Below are 17,811 nucleotides of genomic sequence, written 5' to 3' on the forward strand. Positions count from 1 at the left end.
AGAGGGGCGGGGCCGAGCCGCGCCGCAGCCAATCGGAGGACGGCCCGGAGAAAGGCCAGGGCGCTCATTGGCGGAGGGGCGGGGCTTTACTTGATGGACGGGTGGGTCTAGCGCCGGGGGGGGCGGGGCAAAGGAGAAAGGCGAGGCCGCTCATTGGCTGCTGGGCGGAGCCTTATTTGATGGACGGCTGGGTCTGGAGCCGGGGGGCGGGGCAAAGGAGAAAAGAGAGGCCGCCGATTGGCTGCTGGGCGGGGCTTTATTTTGATGGACGGATGGGTCTAGCGCCGGGAGGGCGGGGCGTCGGAGAAAGGCGAGGCCGCTCATTGGCTGCTGGGCGGAGCCTTATTTGATGGACGGCTGGGTCTGGAGCCGGGGGGCGGGGCAAAGGAGAAAAGAGAGGCCGCCGATTGGCTGCTGGGCGGAGCTTTATTTGATGGACGGATGGGTCTAGCGCCGGGAGGGCGGGGCGTCGGAGAAAGGCGAGGCCGCTCATTGGCTGCTGGGCGGGGCTTTATTTTGATGGACGGATGGGTCTAGCGCAGGGAGGGCGGGGCGTCGGAGAAAGGCGAGGCCAATCATTGGCTGCTGGGCGGGGCTTTATTTGATGGACGGCTCGGTCTAGCGCCGGGGGGCGGGGCGTCGGAGAAAGAGGTGGCCGCTCATTGGCTGCTGGGAGCTTTCCTGGATGGGCGGCTCGGTCTAGCGCAGGGGGGCGGGGCGTCGGAGAAGAAGAGGCCAATCATTGGCTGTTGGGCGGAGCTTTATTTGATGGACGGATGGGCTTAGCGCGGGGGGGGCGGGGCAACGTAGACAGAAGAGGCCGTTCATTGGCTGCTGGGAGGAGCTTCATTTGATGGACGGAGGGGTCTAGCGCCGGGGGGGCGGGGCTTCGGAGAAAAGGGAGGCCGCTCATTGGCTGCTGCGGGCGGAGCTTTACTTCATTCATTCGTTCAACCGTATTTATTGAGCGCCTACTGTGTGCAGGGCACTGGACTAAGCGCTCGGGAGGGACAATTGGGCAACAGGTAGAGACCATCCCTGCCCGACGACGGCTGACAGTCTGAAAGAAAAAACTCCACGACGTCTAGGGTCGGTGCCCTCGCCGAGGGGGGTCTTCTGTGCTAAGCGCTCGGTACAGTGCTCTGCACAGAGTAGGCGCTCAATAAATAGGAGGGAATGAATGAGTCTTCCAGGGTCACCGTTGTCGGTCTTCAGATGGAGAAGCGGCCGTGGCTCAGTGGAAGGAGCCCGGGCTTGGGAGTCAGGAGGTTCTGGGTTCTAATCCCCACTCCCCCACTTGTGGAGAAGCAGCGTGGCTCAGTGGAAAGAGCCCGGGCTTGGGAGGCAGAGGTCATGAGTTCGAATCCCAGCTCTGCCACTTGTCTGCTGGGTGACCTTGGGCAAGTCACTTCACTTCTCGGTGCCTCAGTGACCTCACCTGTAAAATGGGGATGAAGACGGGGAGCCCCACGTGGGACAACCTGATTCCCCTGTATCTCCCCCAGCGCTTAGAACAGTGCTCGGCACATAGTAAGCGCTTAACAAATACCGACATTATTATTATTATTATTATTGTCGGCTGTGTGACTTTTTGCACATCACTTCACTTCTCTGGGCCTCAAGTGACCTCATCTGGAAAATGGGGATCAAAAGTATGATGAGCCCCAACTGGGACCACCTGATCACCCTGTATCTCCCCCAGCGCTTAGAACAGTGCTTGGAACCTAGTTAGGGCTTAACAAATACCAACATTATTATTATTCTCTGGGTCTCAGTGGCTTCATGTGTCAAATGGGGAATAAAAGATAATAATTACTATTATTATAGCAGCGTGGCTCGGTGGAAAGAGCCTGGACTTGGGAGTCAGAGGTCTGGGTTCGAATCCCGGCTCTGCCCCTTGTCAGCTGGGTGACTGTGGGCAAGTCACTTCACTTCTCTGGGCCTCAGTTCTCTCATCTGGAAAATGGGGATGAAGACTGGGAGCCTCACGTGGGCCAACCTGATGACCCTGTATCTCCCCCGGCGCTTAGAACAGTGCTCTGCACATAGTAAGTGCTTAACAGATACCAACATTATTATTATTATTATTATTATTAAGCGCTTAACAAATACCAACATTATTATTATTAGTATTATTGTTAAGCGTTAACAAATACCAACATTATCATTATTAAGCGCTGAACAAATACCAACATTATTATTATTAAGCGCTCAACAAATACCAACATTATTATTAAGCAATGAACAAATACCAACGTTATTATTATTATTAAGCGCTCAACAAATACCAACGTTATTATTATTATTAAGCGCTCAACAAATACCAACATTATTATTAAGCGCTGAACAAATACCAACGTTATTATTATTATTAAGCGCTCAACAAATACCAACGTTATTATTATTATTAAGCGCTCAACGAATACCAACATTATTATTAAGGGCTGAACGAATACCAACATTATTATTATGATGAAGCGCTTAACAAATCCCGACATTATTATTATGATTAAGCGCTTATCAAATCCCCACATTTGGGGGGCAGCGCCCGCCCGGCCTTCCCTCAGCTCTGCCTGGGGCGGGGGGGGACGACGACGTCGACGAAGGAGGGAGGCGCTCGCGCGCACGCACGCCGTACGTCATCACGCAGGCGCTCCGTGACGGGTGGCGCGGATTGGCGGGCGGGGCGGCTATAAAGGAAGAGCGCAGGCGAGCGGCGGCCCTCTTCCGCCGCCATTTTAAAGCCGGTACCATCGGCCGCGTCGCCGTTGCCGCCCGGACGCCCCCTTTCCCCCGCCCCCTCCCCTTTCCCCCCCCGCCCCGTCCGCCATGGAGGACGTGAACGACTACAGCAACATGGAGGAGTTCGCCGAGGGCTCCAAGATCAACGCCAGCAAGAACCAGCAGGACGATGGGTACCGCACCTCCCCCCCCCCCCTTCCCGTCCGTCATCTCCCTTCACCCCCCCGCCCGGCGCGCGCTCTCCCTCGTGCCCGCGCTCCGGGGGGGAGCGCGCACGCTCGTCGGCGGGCGCGCGCGCGCAGGGGGGCGGGGCCGGCGCCCCCTCCCGTCTGCGCAGGCGCAGAAGCGGGAGGGCGGGAAGGATTGATCCTCGACGATCAATCGCTCAGCCCTCCGATCCTCCTCACTCTTAATGATAACCATGGCTTCTCTGCAACCGCTGCTAGGTGCCCAGCACTGTTCTAAGCGCTGGGGTTGACACGAGGTCCTCAGGTGCCCCCCCCCCCCCTTGGGGCTCCCAGGCTTCATCCCCATTTTACAGACGAGGTCACTGAGGCTACCCAGAAGTGAAGGGATTAGCCCAGAGTCACCCAGCTGACGATAATGTTGGTATTAAGCGCTTACTGTGTGCCAAGCACTGGGGTAAATATAAGGTTATCAGTTTGTCCCATAGGCTTCATCCCCATTTTACAGACGAGGTCACTGAGGCCACCTAGAAGTGAAGGGACTAGCCCAGAGTCACCCAGCTGATGATAATGTTGGTATTAAGCGCTTACTCTGTGCCAAGCACTGGGGTAAATACAAGGTTATCAGTTTGTCCCATAGGCTTCATCCCCATTTTACAGACGAGGTCACTGAGGCCACCCAGAAGTGAAGGGATTAGCCCAGAGTCACCCAGCTGACGATAATGTTGGTATTAAGCGCTTACTATGTGCCAAGCACTGGGGTAAATACAAGGTTATCAGTTTGTTCCATAGGCTTCATCCCCATTTTACAGACGAGGTCAGTGAGGCCACCCAGAAGTGAAGGGACTAGCCCAAAGTCACCCAGCTATAATAATAATGATGTTGGTATTTGTTAAGCACTTACTATGTGCTGAGCACTGTTCTAAGCGCTGGGGTTGACACAAGGTCATCAGGTGGTCCCATATGGGGCTCCCAGCCTTCATCCCCATTTTACAGACAAGGTCACTGAGGCCACAGAGAAGTGACTGGCCCGAAGTCACCCAGCTGATAAGTGGCGGAGCCAGGATTAGAACCCACGACCTCTGGGTGATGCTGGAGGTGGTGTTGGTTGAATGCCTACTAGGTGCCAAGCACTGTTCTAAACACTGGGGTTGACAAAAGGTCATCAGGTTGTCGCCCCTCCAACCCCGGGGGGGCCACCCAGTCTTAATCCCCATTTTCCAGGTGAGGGAACTGAGGCAACAGAGAAGGGAAGTGACTGGCCCAAAGTCACCCAGATGATAAGTGGCGGAGCCAGGATTAGAAGCCATGACCTCTGGGTGATGATGATGGTGGGGTTGGTTGAGCGCTTACTGTGTGCCAAGCACTGTTCTAAACACTGGGGTCGACACTAGGTCAGTCATTCATTCAATAGTATTTATTGAGCGCTTACTCTGTGCAGAGCACTGTACTAAGCGCTTGGAATGGACAAATCGGCAACAGATAGTCCCTGCCCAGTGACGGGCTTACGGTCTAATCCGGGGAGACAGACAAAAACAATAGCAATAAATAGAATCAAGGGGATGATCACCTCATTAAAACAGTGGCAAATAAATAGAATGAAGGTGATGTACATCTCATTAAGAAAATAATAGAATCAAGGTGATGTACATCTCATTAACAAAATAAATAGGGTAATGAAAATATATGCAATTAAGTGGATGAGCACAGTGCTGAGGGGAGGGGAAGGGAGAGGTGGAGGAGCAGAGGGAAAGGGGGGGAAGAGAGAGTCATCAGGTTGGGGGGGGGCCCCCCCCCAGTGGGGTTCACAGGCTTCATCCCCATTTTCCAGAGGTCACTGAGGCGACAGAAATAAAATGGTGGTATTTGTTAAGCGCTTACTATGTGCAAAGCACTGTTCTAAGTGCTGGGGGATACAAGGTAATCAGGTTGTCCCACGTGAGGCTCACAGTCTTCATCCCCCTTTTACAGATGAGGTAACTGAGGCACAGAGAAGTTGTGACTTGCCCAAAGTCACACAGCTGGCAAGTGGCGGAGCTGGGATTCGAACCCATGAACTCTGACTCCCAAGCCCGCGCTCTTTCCACTGTACCACGCTGCTTCCAATGAAGTGAAGTGACTGGCCCAAAGTCACCCAGCTGATGATGATAACGTTGGTATTTAAGTGCTTACTAGGTGCCAAGCACTGGGGTAAATTCAAGGTTATCAGTTTGTCCCACGGGTTCATAGGCTTCACCCCTATTTTACAGATAAGGGAATTGAGGCACGGAGAAGTGAAGTGACTGGCCCAAGGTGACACAGCTGACAAGCGGTCGTGCCGGGATTAGAACCCATGACCTCTGACTCCCAAGCCCGGGCTCTTTCCACTAAGCCACGCTGCTTTTCTAAAACCGACCCGCTGCCTCCTAAGTTAGATAAGTGATAAGTGGCGGAGCTGGGATTGGAACCCACGACCTCTGGGTTATGATGATAATGGTATTTATTGAGTGCTTACTATGCGTCAAGCATTGTTTTAAGTGCTGGGGTAAATACAAGGTCATCAGTTTGTCCCACATGAGGCTCCCGGGCTTCATCCCCTTTTTCCAGATGAGGTCACTGAGGCACAGTGAAGTGACTGGCCCAAGATCACACAGCTGATAAGTGGCAGAGCAGGGGTTAGAACCCACAACCTCTGAGTTGTTATTGAATGCCTACCCAGTGCCAAACACTGTACCAACCGCTTGGTCAGAGGTCGGGGGTTCTAATCCTGGCTCTGCCACTTGTCAGCTGTGTGACTTTGGGCAAGGCACTTCATTCCTCTGTGCCTCCTTGACTTCATCGGTAAAATGGGGATGAAGACTGTGAGCCCCACGTGGGACACCCTGATACCCTTGTGTCTACCTCAGCGCTTAGAACAGTGCTTGGCACATAGTAGGCGCTTAAGAAATACCACTGTTGTTAATAATAATAATAATGTTGGTATTTGTTAAGCGCTTACTATGTGCCGAGCACTGTTCTAAGCGCTGGGGTAGACATAGGGGAATTAGGTTGTCCCACGTGGGGTTCACAGTCCTAATCCCCATTTTACAGATGAGGGAACTGAGGCACAGAGAAGTGAAGTGACTTGCCCACAGTCACACAGCCAACAAGTGGCAGAGCTGGGATTCGAACTCATGAGCCCTGACTCCAAAGCCCATGCTCTTTCCACTGAGCCACGCTGCTTCTCTAACAGGATGTTAGGATGTTAGGGAGGATGTTGTTGTTGTTAGTACACTGTAACACAGACACATCCCCTGCCTGCAACGAGCTCACCATCTTGAGGGGCCTCAGACAATAATATGTATAAGTAAATTGAGTGTTTACTTTGTGCAGAGCACTGTAATAGTGTTTTTTGTTAAGCACCTACTATGTGCCAGGCACCGTACTAAGAGCTGAGGTGGATACAAGTAAATCGGGTTGGACACAGTCCCTGTCCCACGTGAGGCTCACAGTCTCAATCCCCATTTTACAGAGGAGGGAACTGAGGCACAAAGAAATAAAGTGATTTGCCCAGGGCCTAACAGCAGACAGATGGCAGAGCCGGGATTAGAATTCATGACCTTTGGACTCCCAGGCCTGTGCTCTCTCCACTATACTATAGTATAACCTACTTGATAGACCCCACCCCTGCCCACAATGAGCTCCCGGTCTAGACATTAATACATACAGATAAATGACAGATATGTACATATGTGCTGTGGGTCTGCGAGGGAGGATGAACGAAGGCAGCGAGTCAGGGCGGTGCAGACGGGAGAAGAAGAGGAAGGCTTAGGGAAGGCTTCTTGGAGGAGATGGGCCTAAATCTCAGCGTTGACTAAACACTGGGAGACGGCATGGACGCCCCCCCCCCGACGGCACCGGGGAAGGGGCGATGGCGGAGCCGAGTGTGAGAGCAGCGAGAGCGGATGAAAGGGGTCGCCGAGCCTCTAAGACGGCGAAGCGGGTTTTTCTGTCGGAGGAGAAGCGGGCGGTCGATGGCCACGGGGCGGCCCGGCCCCTTCTCCGGCCACGCCGGGTCGCTGACCGCCCCACCCCGCTTGCAGGAAAATGTTCATCGGAGGCCTGAGCTGGGATACGAGCAAGAAAGACCTGACGGAATACCTGTCTCGTTTCGGAGAGGTCGTGGACTGCACAATTAAAACCGACCCCGTCACCGGCAGGTCAAGGGGCTTCGGGTTTGTGCTCTTCAAGGACGCCGCCAGTGTGGACAAGGTACCGGGGCCCGGCTGGGGTCCTCGGGCTTCGGGGGGGTCCGGGGAGGAGACCGGGACCCGGCGGTCGTGGGAAGCTTCTCAGAGCCGCCCTTCTGTTGTTGCAGGTGTTGGAACTGAAGGAGCACAAACTGGACGGCAAACTTATAGATCCCAAAAGGGCCAAAGCCCTCAAAGGGAAGGAGCCTCCCAAGAAAGTATTTGTCGGGGGACTCAGCCCGGACACTTCAGAGGAACAAATTAAAGAATACTTCGGAGCGTTTGGAGAGGTAGGATGGCCTTCTGAATCGCTGTGGCGTCCTGCCCCGTGACTCTGAGCGTTAGCCCATCCCGCACACCCGAGCCTCCTGGACTCTACCTTACAAGAATCTTGAAGAAACTAAAAGTGTGATTATTCGTAATAATAATGCTCCTTGTTAAGTGCTTGCTAATGTGCCAAGCACTGTTCTGAGCGCTGGGGTAAATGCCCGTTTGATCAGGCTGGACACGGTCCCTGTCCCACGTGGAGCTTGCACTCTTATCCCCATTTTTCAGATGAGGTAGCTGAGGCGCAGAGCGGTGAAGTGACTTGCTCAACGTCATACAGGCGGGTGGCCGAGGTGGGATTAGAACCCAGGTCCCTCTGACTCCCAGGCCCATCCTCTATCCTCCAAGCCACACTGATTCATTCAGTCATATTTATTGAGCGCTTATTGTGTGCAGAGCACGTACTAAGCGCTTGGAATGTTCAATTTGGCAAGAGATAGAGACAATTCCTGCCTAACGGGCTCACAGTCTGAAAGTATGATTCCCAAATGTCACCCCAGAAGCTACCAAATATTCACTGTGGCCAAATCTACTTTCCATTCCGGAGTTGTCATCAAATGATTCCAGTGAATCCTAGTGGGAGTTGCATCACCATTTCAAAGAATTTGTGCTACTTCTGTGGTTTAAGAAGCCCTGCGGTCTTAGCTAAATTTTGAGGCTCATGAAAGGCAAAGTCTGTCTGCGGTTAAGCAGCGTTGGGTGAAGTTCCTCCGAGCCGGTGCTGAACGGGCAGATCTTGGTTGCTTGGTAGATTTTGCAGACGATGTTTAACACGGCTGGGCTTATATCCTCAGATTGAAAATATCGAATTGCCAATGGACACCAAGACAAATGAGAGAAGGGGCTTCTGTTTCATCACATACACCGATGAAGAGCCAGTAAAGAAGTTATTAGAAAGCAGATACCATCAGATTGGCTCTGGGAAGGTAAGCCCTAGTTAGCTGTGTGACTTTGAGAAAGGAGATGAACGAACCGGGGGGCGGGGGTCATAATAATTCACTTTTCCGCATAGTAAAATCTCTTCTCCCATCTCCTCCAGTGTGAAATCAAAGTCGCTCAGCCCAAAGAAGTGTACAGGCAGCAGCAGCAGCAGCAGAAAGGAGGGAGGGGTGCTGCAGCTGGAGGAAGAGGCGGGACCCGGGGGCGAGGCAGAGGTAAGGTTGAGCTCGGGAAGAGCATGTTTTTTGAGCAACCCATTCCTGGATCTGAGCGGACCCCGAAAGAGCTGTAGAACCAGGCCTCGTTGCTTTCTCTAGTCCTGAATTTTGAATTTAAAGTACTCCGTAAAATACCCTAATCTTCCCTGTGAAGGTTAGGATTCTATTGCACCGAGGTTCTTGAAAGTTCCCTAGGTGGGGCTGGGGGAAATCCCATCCCGAGAAGAATAGCTCACCATCCTGACAGTTGTCCTGGTTTTCCATGAAATACCATAGTGGCACAATTCGACTTTCTACCCCCTTTTTATGGCAGCTGAAAACAGTTTGACTAGCATCACGGGTCCCTTGTCCTGACCAAGAATTAAGTACAGGAAGATAAATTTTTTTTTTAAGTTTTTAATTTTTTTTTAAGTTTTTAACTTTTTAAATCATGAAAGCTCAATCCACGCTTTCTAGTTTGTTCACCCAGGGGGTCAGAAGTTATTTCCTAACAATCATTGTGCATTGTTTCAGGTCAGGGCCAAAACTGGAACCAAGGATTTAATAACTATTATGATCAAGGATATGGAAATTACAATAGTGCCTATGGTGGTGACCAAAACTATAGTGGCTATGGCGGATATGATTATACTGGGTATAACTATGGGAACTATGGATATGGACAGGGATATGCAGACTACAGTGGTAAGAATATTTACCTTAATTTCATATACCAATAGCATTACAATTCAGTGTTAAAACATGCCCCCCCACTTTTTTAATGCATGGTCAGGTGTGTTTCTTGCCCCGTAGTCTTGGTAGCACTGTGAAATCCATTGTCAGGCACTTCACCGAGCTCTCGGTTCCTAGTAATTGTGTTCTAACACGGTTTAATGGCATATATGAAATGTTTTTTTTAAAAAAAAAAAAGTTAAAATTTGGGTTTCCGTGAGAATGCCACCGTCCTGATTTCTTGTACGTAGAAAAACGCCGCTTTAGACTTGTCTGAAGTAACTTCCCTGTTTTCCAATCAGGTCAACAGAGCACGTATGGAAAAGCTTCCAGAGGTGGTGGTAATCACCAAAACAATTACCAGCCATACTAAAAGACCTGGAAAAAACAGGTGGGTACATGAGCGCAAGAGACCACTTCAACTACGTCTAATATAATTTAAAGATCAATAGACAAATGAAAAACGTAAAACACTTTGTATAGCCTGATGGTTTTTGTTTTTGTTTTGTTTTTTTTTTTTAACTAAACTTTGTTAACTTATTAAACGATTTTTTTAAAAAAAAACCAACCTGTGTTTTTTTGCCTAAAAGTGTCTATAGATCTTTAACTTTAAAATCTGATCTCGCCTTCTTTAGTACTTCAGAAAAACTTAAGAGTTTTTCTGTTCGCTTTGTGTGCCAGGTGGTGGTGTAAAGGAATAATTAAACTTTTTTAGAACTATTAACAGGTAAAGTACTGAAATGGGTACAACTTAAGGAAACAAGAATGTTGTCTTCTAACTCTGACATTATACCTTGTTTGTACCCGCCAGCGGGAACTTCATTGCAGGCCGTGTGTCACCCTGACCACGTCTCTCTCTCTGGGGGTCGCACGTTGCGGGCAGAGCGCAAGGCATACACCAGAAAACGCTGTCCTGTGGTATGGTCTCTTCCAACTTCATGTACCAGCGTAAAGATTAAAGTGGAAAACTTCAGACTTTGGCTTCTTTTTTTTAAAAAAAAAAAATCTTTTGAAGATAATGTCTTAACTTAAATGGTTTTTTACAGGAGTTAAAGTACATAAATGCCTTTTTACAGCTTAATCATTTTGGTCTTCTGTTTAGTGTTATTTCAAATGTGGAGCCTCATTTTAAGTGCATTCTTTAAGATTTAATGCTTGCTTTTTCTTTTTATAGCTAATAGTGAAATCTGCAAACAAACACGAATTTATAAGTCTGGGAAAAAAAAAGAAAGAAAATTAAAGATCATATGCACCAACCTGAGTCCTGTCACACAAACCAATTTGGCAGCTCCCTTAATGTGTTTTGTATTGAAGACTCTTGTTCTGCTTACTAGAGGTGCCTCTCTCTAGTGAAGCTCACTAGATTGAACCTTTTAGCCTGGGAATATCAGATTCCTAGGATCAAATTCTCGATAGATGGATCATGGTGAATTTTGCCTGAACTCTCATAAAAGTGCTTTGCCGATTAATGCATATGATCTTTAAGTATTGAAGAGGAATAAGTTGAGGACTTAAAAAGCAATTCATGAAAATGGACCTTTTGAAGGCTTGCAGGAGTTGCACAGTCTAATGGGGTCTTTTGTTTTGTTTTAGGCGGAGAAGCTACAGCGGCTTATCTCGCAGAACGTCGACCTTGAACAGAGAGGGTGGTCGTCTGTTGAGCTGAGGTGGCTCTTTTGTAAAAGACTTTCTTAGTGAATTACGATGTCCAATTGTAAATAGCAGCTGATTAGTGTTCTTATTTTTACTTTGTCCTCTGCCATCTGTGTTTTGACTTGTGGATTGTGTTTATATAAACCTTATATCATTTCATGTTAGGTGATTCTCAGATGCTTACTTGCTGTGATTTTTTTTGTGTGTATGTGTCTGTGTGTGCCAGGTACTAAAATGGTTCTGTAAATGTCTCATTTTTAAATAGCAATAATCTGGGCATGGTTGACTTCTAGGGATTAATGACTGGGTTGTTTTTTGGGTTTTTTTTAAAGCAGCAGTATGCTCACTTTATTTGGTGGGAAATTATTGTGCTACAGCTTTGGAAATCTGTTTAAAACTATCGTGACTTGCTGTAGTCAAAGGGTTTTTTTGGTGGGGTCCCCCCGTCCCCGTCCCCGTCCCCCCCCCCCCGATATGGTCCTGAGCGACTGCATAGCTACAGGCATCCTGGAATTTTTTTTTTTTCCTTTTTTCTTCAAAAGAAACACCTTGATTAACTCCCTGAACAAAACCCCCAATACATGCTTTTTATGGGGCGGAAAGATGCTTGCTTTGAGTCCTTGTCTGCAGAGATAAGCCCTCTTGTCTAGGTTGGATCACGTCAACGGGGAATTCAGCAAAACCCCTTGATGGATCTTGCCTGAAAGGTTTTAGCTCTAGATAGGCAGTTAAACATTTTCTTTTGTGAATTAGATGCAGTCTCCGCCACTTGAACAAACTGCCTCGCCTGTTGGGACCTATACTTGGAAAGCTTTAGTAGTTATGATTTTTAACCGTCAAAATTTAGGAAAAGTCATAGTAAACCCTATCATGTACTACGTATTGTTTTGTACTCTAAATAAAAGTTATTTTTCCAGTTTTAATGCAGCTAGTGCATTTATGCTGAGTAGCGATATGACATGCCTAGATTGTAGCGGCCCCCCTCAGGGCAGAGCTGGCCCGGTCCAGACCTGTGGTGTTCTGGTGTGCAGAGGGAGACCTTAAACTTGGCTTGTAGACAACCGTTTTTTCAAATGAATGTGAGACAGCTGTGATAAAAAGTGGTTTGTTACCCTCCCACTAGCTTCCGTTTTTTTTAAAAAAAAAAATGAGTAAAATTTGTCCGAATAAATGGATGATAAACCTAAGACAGTGTATTTTGAGTGCCTGCTTTTGGACAGAGCCCTGAGGGGGGACAAAAATGCTGCTTCTCGTGCGGACTCGGGGCCTCCGGTCGTCCAAGTCGACGGCTAGCGAGATGGTCAAGGGACTTAAGTGAGTGCTGGGAAGGTGGAGACGGGGGTGAGGAAGGATGACGGCTGGGGAGTACAGTGGTTACAGCAGGACTGTGAGAGGGCAGTTGGAGAAGACCCCGTGAGCACAAGGACCGGCAGAAGCCACAAGTAAACAAAAAAACCTTATGAAGTGGAATAAACTAGAGTGGGGGAGAGGAAGGATTGGGGTATCTGCTTAGGTATGTAAGTAAAAGCCATGCTAGGCCTCTTGACGAAGTACTACGTCACACGTAGTAAGCGCTCAATAGATAAGATTGAATCGATTCTAACAGCCACGCTTGCCATCCAAGTTGCGCCTAAAAAGACAGCTCTAAGTAGAAGTTTTCAAACGGCTATAGTCGTAGCAGAAATAAGTGCTACTGCTGAAGGAACAGCCTGATTGTAAGAGAAATTGAACCCTCTACCTGCTTTCCACCCAGATTTTAGAGCACAGCGAGGGGGAAGGAAAAAAGGGGCAGCCCAAAATTGTGGATGATGTGGCTCTGGAAGCAGAAACAATTACTCTTGTTCTCAGCTGTCCCTGTGGGGAAGGGAGGTTGTTCAGGAGAAGCCTGGAGTCTAAAGGATTATGTCTAAATGAAGCCGATAAAGGTAGGGGCGGCCAGGAAGGAAGTTAATTCAGTAGCCCAGTGAGGAGGTGGCGGTGGCTAAATGGATGGAGATGGGTCAGATCTGGGAAATATTGTGTAGAAAGAGCCAGGAGATAGAGGCCTGTGAGATGTTTAAAACAGGCAAAGATGAGGTTGCAAGTGAACCTTTGGGGGGGAAAAAACTTCAAGGAAGAGACTGATAAATTTTTACATTTTGAAGACCTTCCTAGCTACTCAGCCCCTGCTTTACTGGACTCTTCACCCTCAAGGACCCAAGAGCAATTCAACCATGTCCTCAGGGTTCTCCCAAACGGTGACCTCTTCACCCTCAAAGACTCAAGGATGATTTGAATCAGCTTCACAGGGTATCGCGGGATTAAGTAGTTATTGCTTTTAGCTCAAGTTCAAGGCTAAAACTTCAGCCCCACCGTGACCCTCAAATTCCCCTTTCCAGTCAGCCCATCCCCGTCCTCCTCTCCCACCACACCTAACCCAGGCCTTTTGCCACCCAACCCCTCCCTACTCCCCGCACCACCCCCATCCCTCCTCCCCACCCCATTTTTGTAATCCTGCCCCATCCCAGGTCCCCCATCCAAACTCACTCCCATCTAAACCCTTGCCACCCCTCGTGCCGTCCCCTCTCCGGGAAGACTCCCCCCCACCCCCCCCCCCAACAGCTTCAATCAAGTATGGCCTGTGGAACTCACTCCATCACGGGGAAGCTTCCTTCCATCCTTGACCTGTTCCTGACTCAGTCACTCCTTGCCATCGCTGAACCTGGCTTTTCCCAGATGAGAACGGTTTCCGCTGATGCTCATCTCCTCCCACTCTCCCAGACTTGAGCCCATTATTGGGCGGGGATGGTCTCTCTCTGTTGCCAAATTGTACATTCCAAGCGAATAGTCCAGTGCTCGGCACATAGTAAGTGCTCAATAAATACGATTGAATGAATGAATGAATGAATGAATGACACTGGGAAATGAGATGTTGGCTTCCTTCCCTGGCCCCAGTGCCGATTTCACACCATTCCACCTCCCCCGGCCCTTTCCCTTCCTTTGAAGCCCGTATCATCTGCTTCTCCCACCCCCTCCAGGCTCTAGTCACAGTCCTCTACCACCCCCAGGTCCCACCTCCGACTTAACCATTTTGATCCTTTTCTCATATTCCTTCTTTCTCCATGCCTACATTGATGGTTGGGGACATCAAAATCCACACAGATAATAGTAATGATGGTATTTACTTACCATGTACCAAGCACCACTGTTAGCAACGGGGTAGACACAAGGTAATCAGGTTGTCCCGTGTGGGGCTCAGTCTTAGTCCACATTTTACAGATGAGGGAACTGAGGCACCCAGAAATGACTCGTCCAAATGTTCCCGATGACCCGCTGCCCGCCTTCTATCTCCAACTCATTCATTCATTCAATAGTATTTATTGAGCGCTTACTGTGTGCAGAGCACTGTACTAAGCGCTTGGAATATACAATTCGGCAACAGAGACAATCCCTGCCCAATGACGGGCTCACAGTCTAACTCCACTGACCTGCTCCACCCCACCTCGCCCACCCATCAGCTTGGTCACCCACTCGATCTCGTCTCTAGCCACCGCACTATCTCTACTCCCACCAACTCTGATGATGATTGCAGTATTACCGTGTGTCAGGCACTATACTAACCGCTGGGGTGGATACGAGTAAAGTGGGTTGGACACAGTCCCTGTCCCATGTGGGGCTCACGGTCTTAATCCCCATTTTACAGCTAACAGGCACAGAGAAGTGAAATTATGTGCCCAAGGTCACCCAGCAGACAAGTGGTTGAGCGGGGATTAGAACCCGTGACCTTCTGACTCCCAAGCCTGTGCTCTATCCACTATGCCATGGTGCTTCACTTCTGAAATCCACATTAAGTGGTTGGATGAGAACAAGAGTTATAGGACATGGTGGCCTTCCCTCTCGGCCTGCACATCTTTATGCTTTTGGATAAATTTCTCCACTTGTATAGCTCTGAAGGAGGAAACGCTTGACAGTGAAGGATTTCCCCCCGCTCATAGCCTGGTAGCTCCGGCGAGAGGGGAATTATTACTGTTATTATTATTATGCATCATATAATTAATTATAATAAATTTCATATAAATAATAATGAAGGCACCTTGCCCTTCTCCCACCTAGACACAAGACTCAGAAACCCAGTGGGTTTCAACTTTCTGCTTCCACCTTTTTTTTAAAAAAGTGGTATTTGTTAAACGCTTACTGTGCACCATTCGTTCATTCGATCGTATTTATTGAGTGCTGACTGTGTGCAGAGCACCGTACTAAACGTTTGGGAGAGTGCAGTGCAACGATAAATGGACACACTCCCTGCCCGTAATGAGCTTACAGACTAGACACTGTACTAAGCGCAGGGGTAGGTACCAGCTAATCAGTCCATATCCCACGTGGGGCTTAGTCTTAATTCTCATTTTACGGAGGAGTTAACCAAAGGTCCCCCAGCAGATGAGGGGCAGAGTCAGGATTAGAATACATCTGTTACTGTTGTATTTCCCCAGTTGCTTAGCCCAGTGCTCTGCACACAGTAAGCGCTTAGTAAATATCTCTAATTTTATTTAGTGGTACTGATGTCTGTCTCCCCTCCAAGACTGCGAGCTCGCTGCGGGCAGGGAATGTCACTGTTTAGTGTTGTACTGGACTTTCCCAAGCCCTCAGTACAGTGTTCTGCCCACAGTAATGGCTTAATAAATATCTGTAATTTTATTTATAGTGATGGCTGATTATTTGTATTGATATCCGTCTCCCCCTCTCTAGACTGTGAGCTCGTTGTGGGTAGGGATTGTCCATCTTTACCGCTGTAGCGTACTTTCCCCCAGCACTTCGTACAGTGCTCTGCACACAGTAAGCACTTAATGAATATCTGTAATTTTATTTATTGATATCGATGGCTGTTTATTTGTATCGATGATTCTCTCTCTGTCCCCCCCACACGCCCAGAATATGAGCTCACTGTGGGCAGGGATTGTCATCCTTTATTGCTGTAGTGTACTTTCCCAAGCGCTTAGTCCAGTGCTCTGCGCCCAATAAATACGACTGAATGAATGGATGTAGATGATTGAATGAATGCATGAACATGACTGAATGAATGAACAAGACTGACTGAATGAATGTCTCCCGGGCCCAGGCCCTCTCCTCCAGGCCACGTTGCCTCCACTTACCTTCTCTGTGCCTCAGTTCCCTCATCTGTAAAATGGGGATTAACTGTGAGCCTCACGTGGGACAACCTGATGACCCTGTATCTACCCCAGCGCTTAGAACAGTGCTCTGCACATAGTAAGCACTTAACAAATACCAACATTATTATTATTAATGGCGGGGAAAGGCCCCATGATGGGGACTGCTGGTGGCCAAAGGCTATTGGGCCCCGTTGGAGGGGTTTGGGGAATCTCCCCAGCCGACGGGTGTGAGGACACGGTCGTCGAGCGTGGCTCAGTGGAAAGAGCCCGGGCTTGGGAGTCAGAGGTCATGGGTTCGAATCCCTGCTCTGCTCCTTGTCCGCTGTGTGACTGTGGACAAGTCACTTCACTTCTCTGGGCCTCAGTTCCCTCATCTATAAAATGGGGATTAACTGTGAGCCTCACGTGGGACAACCTGATTATCCTGTATCTACTCCAGTGCTTAGAACAGTCCTGTGCACATAGTAAGCACTTAACAAACACCAACTTTATTTTATTATTTGTCAGCTGTGTGACTGTGGGCAAGTCACTTCTCTGGGCCTCAGTGCTCTCATCTGTCGAATGGGGATGAAGACTGGGAGCTCCACATGGGACAATCTGATTCCCCTCTATCTCCCTCAGCGCTTAGAATAGTGCTCTGCACATAGTGAGCGCTTAACAAATCCCAGCATTATTTTATTGTCAGCTGCGTGACTGTGGGCAAATCACTTCTCTGTGCATAGAGAAGCAGCGTGGCTCAGTGGCAAGAGCCCGGGCCTGGGAGTCAGAGGTCATGGGTTCGAATCCCAGCTCTGCCCCTTGTCAGCTGTGGGACTGTGGGCGAGTCACTTCACTTCTCTGGGCCTCAGTCCCCTCATCTGTAAAATGGGGATGAAGACTGTGAGCCCCACGTGGGACCACCTGATGACCCTGTATCTCCCCCAGTGCTTAGAACAGTGCTCTGCACAGAGTAAGCGCTTAACAAATCCCAAAACTATTATTCCCTGTGCCTCAGTTACCCTCATCTGTCAAATTCGAATCCCAGCTCTGCCACTTGTCAGCTGTGTGGCTGTGGGCAAGTCCCTTCACTTCTCTGGGCCTCAGTGACCTCATCTGTAAAATGGGGATGAAGGCTGTGAGCCTCACGTGGGACAACCTGATTACCTTGTATACCTTGTATACCCCAGCGCTTAGACCAGTGCTCTGCACCTAGTAAGCGCTTAACAAATACCAACATTATTATTATTAAATGGGGATGAAGACTGGGAGCCTCAGGTGGGACCACCTGTCTCTCCCCCAGCGCTTAGGACCGTGCCCTGCACCTAGGAAGCCTTTAACAAATCCCAACATTATTATTATTATTCATTCAATATTATTCATTCATATTCACTATGCTTAGAGCACGGTCCTAAGCGCTTGGAATGCTGCTTCCTCCTCCCTTGGGCCTCCCACCATGGCAGCCTCCCTCATGGCCTCGAGGGAAGGCGGGAGAAGGTGAGCGCCGCTCTAGCCGGCGGCCCTTGTTCTCTATGCTCCAGGCGGCCGCGCTGAGGCGGGCTGGGGAGGGGGGGAGGCCTGACGTCACTTCCGCTTCCGCGCGGCGCGAGGGGCCGAAAGGGGGGGAGGAGGAGGAGGAGGGCGCGCGCGCGCTGCCCCGACACGTGACCGGGCCGCGCCGTCCTTCCGTCGGCCATTTTAGGTG

General features: G+C 49.4%; 1 protein-coding gene across 5 annotated transcripts; it reads left to right on the forward strand.

Moving 5' to 3' along the window:
- Positions 1 to 2,791: 2,791 nt before the first annotated feature.
- HNRNPDL (heterogeneous nuclear ribonucleoprotein D like) lies at positions 2,792 to 12,170 on the forward strand. Of its 5 annotated transcripts, XR_003762451.2 has the most exons (9): positions 2,795 to 2,915; positions 6,989 to 7,157; positions 7,264 to 7,425; positions 8,257 to 8,388; positions 8,502 to 8,616; positions 9,133 to 9,303; positions 9,633 to 9,721; positions 10,142 to 10,248; positions 10,924 to 12,170. XR_003762451.2 is itself a non-coding variant. In XM_029073616.2 (8 exons), the coding sequence occupies exons 1-7, from the start codon at positions 2,830 to 2,832 to the stop codon at positions 9,701 to 9,703; spliced, it is 906 nt and encodes a 301-aa protein (XP_028929449.1). In that variant the 5' UTR covers positions 2,795 to 2,829; the 3' UTR covers positions 9,704 to 9,721; positions 10,924 to 12,170. The 5 variants fall into 5 exon arrangements, 4 of the variants coding, with proteins under 4 accessions (XP_039769185.1, XP_028929451.1, XP_028929449.1 ...); XM_029073616.2 differs by lacking the exon at positions 10,142 to 10,248; XM_029073617.2 differs by lacking the exon at positions 10,924 to 12,170 and having other exon boundaries at positions 10,142 to 10,305.
- The last annotated feature ends 5,641 nt before the right edge of the window (positions 12,171 to 17,811 follow it).

Source organism: Ornithorhynchus anatinus, chromosome 10, assembly GCF_004115215.2.
Source record: "Ornithorhynchus anatinus isolate Pmale09 chromosome 10, mOrnAna1.pri.v4, whole genome shotgun sequence".
Classification (NCBI taxonomy): Eukaryota; Metazoa; Chordata; class Mammalia; order Monotremata; family Ornithorhynchidae; genus Ornithorhynchus; species Ornithorhynchus anatinus.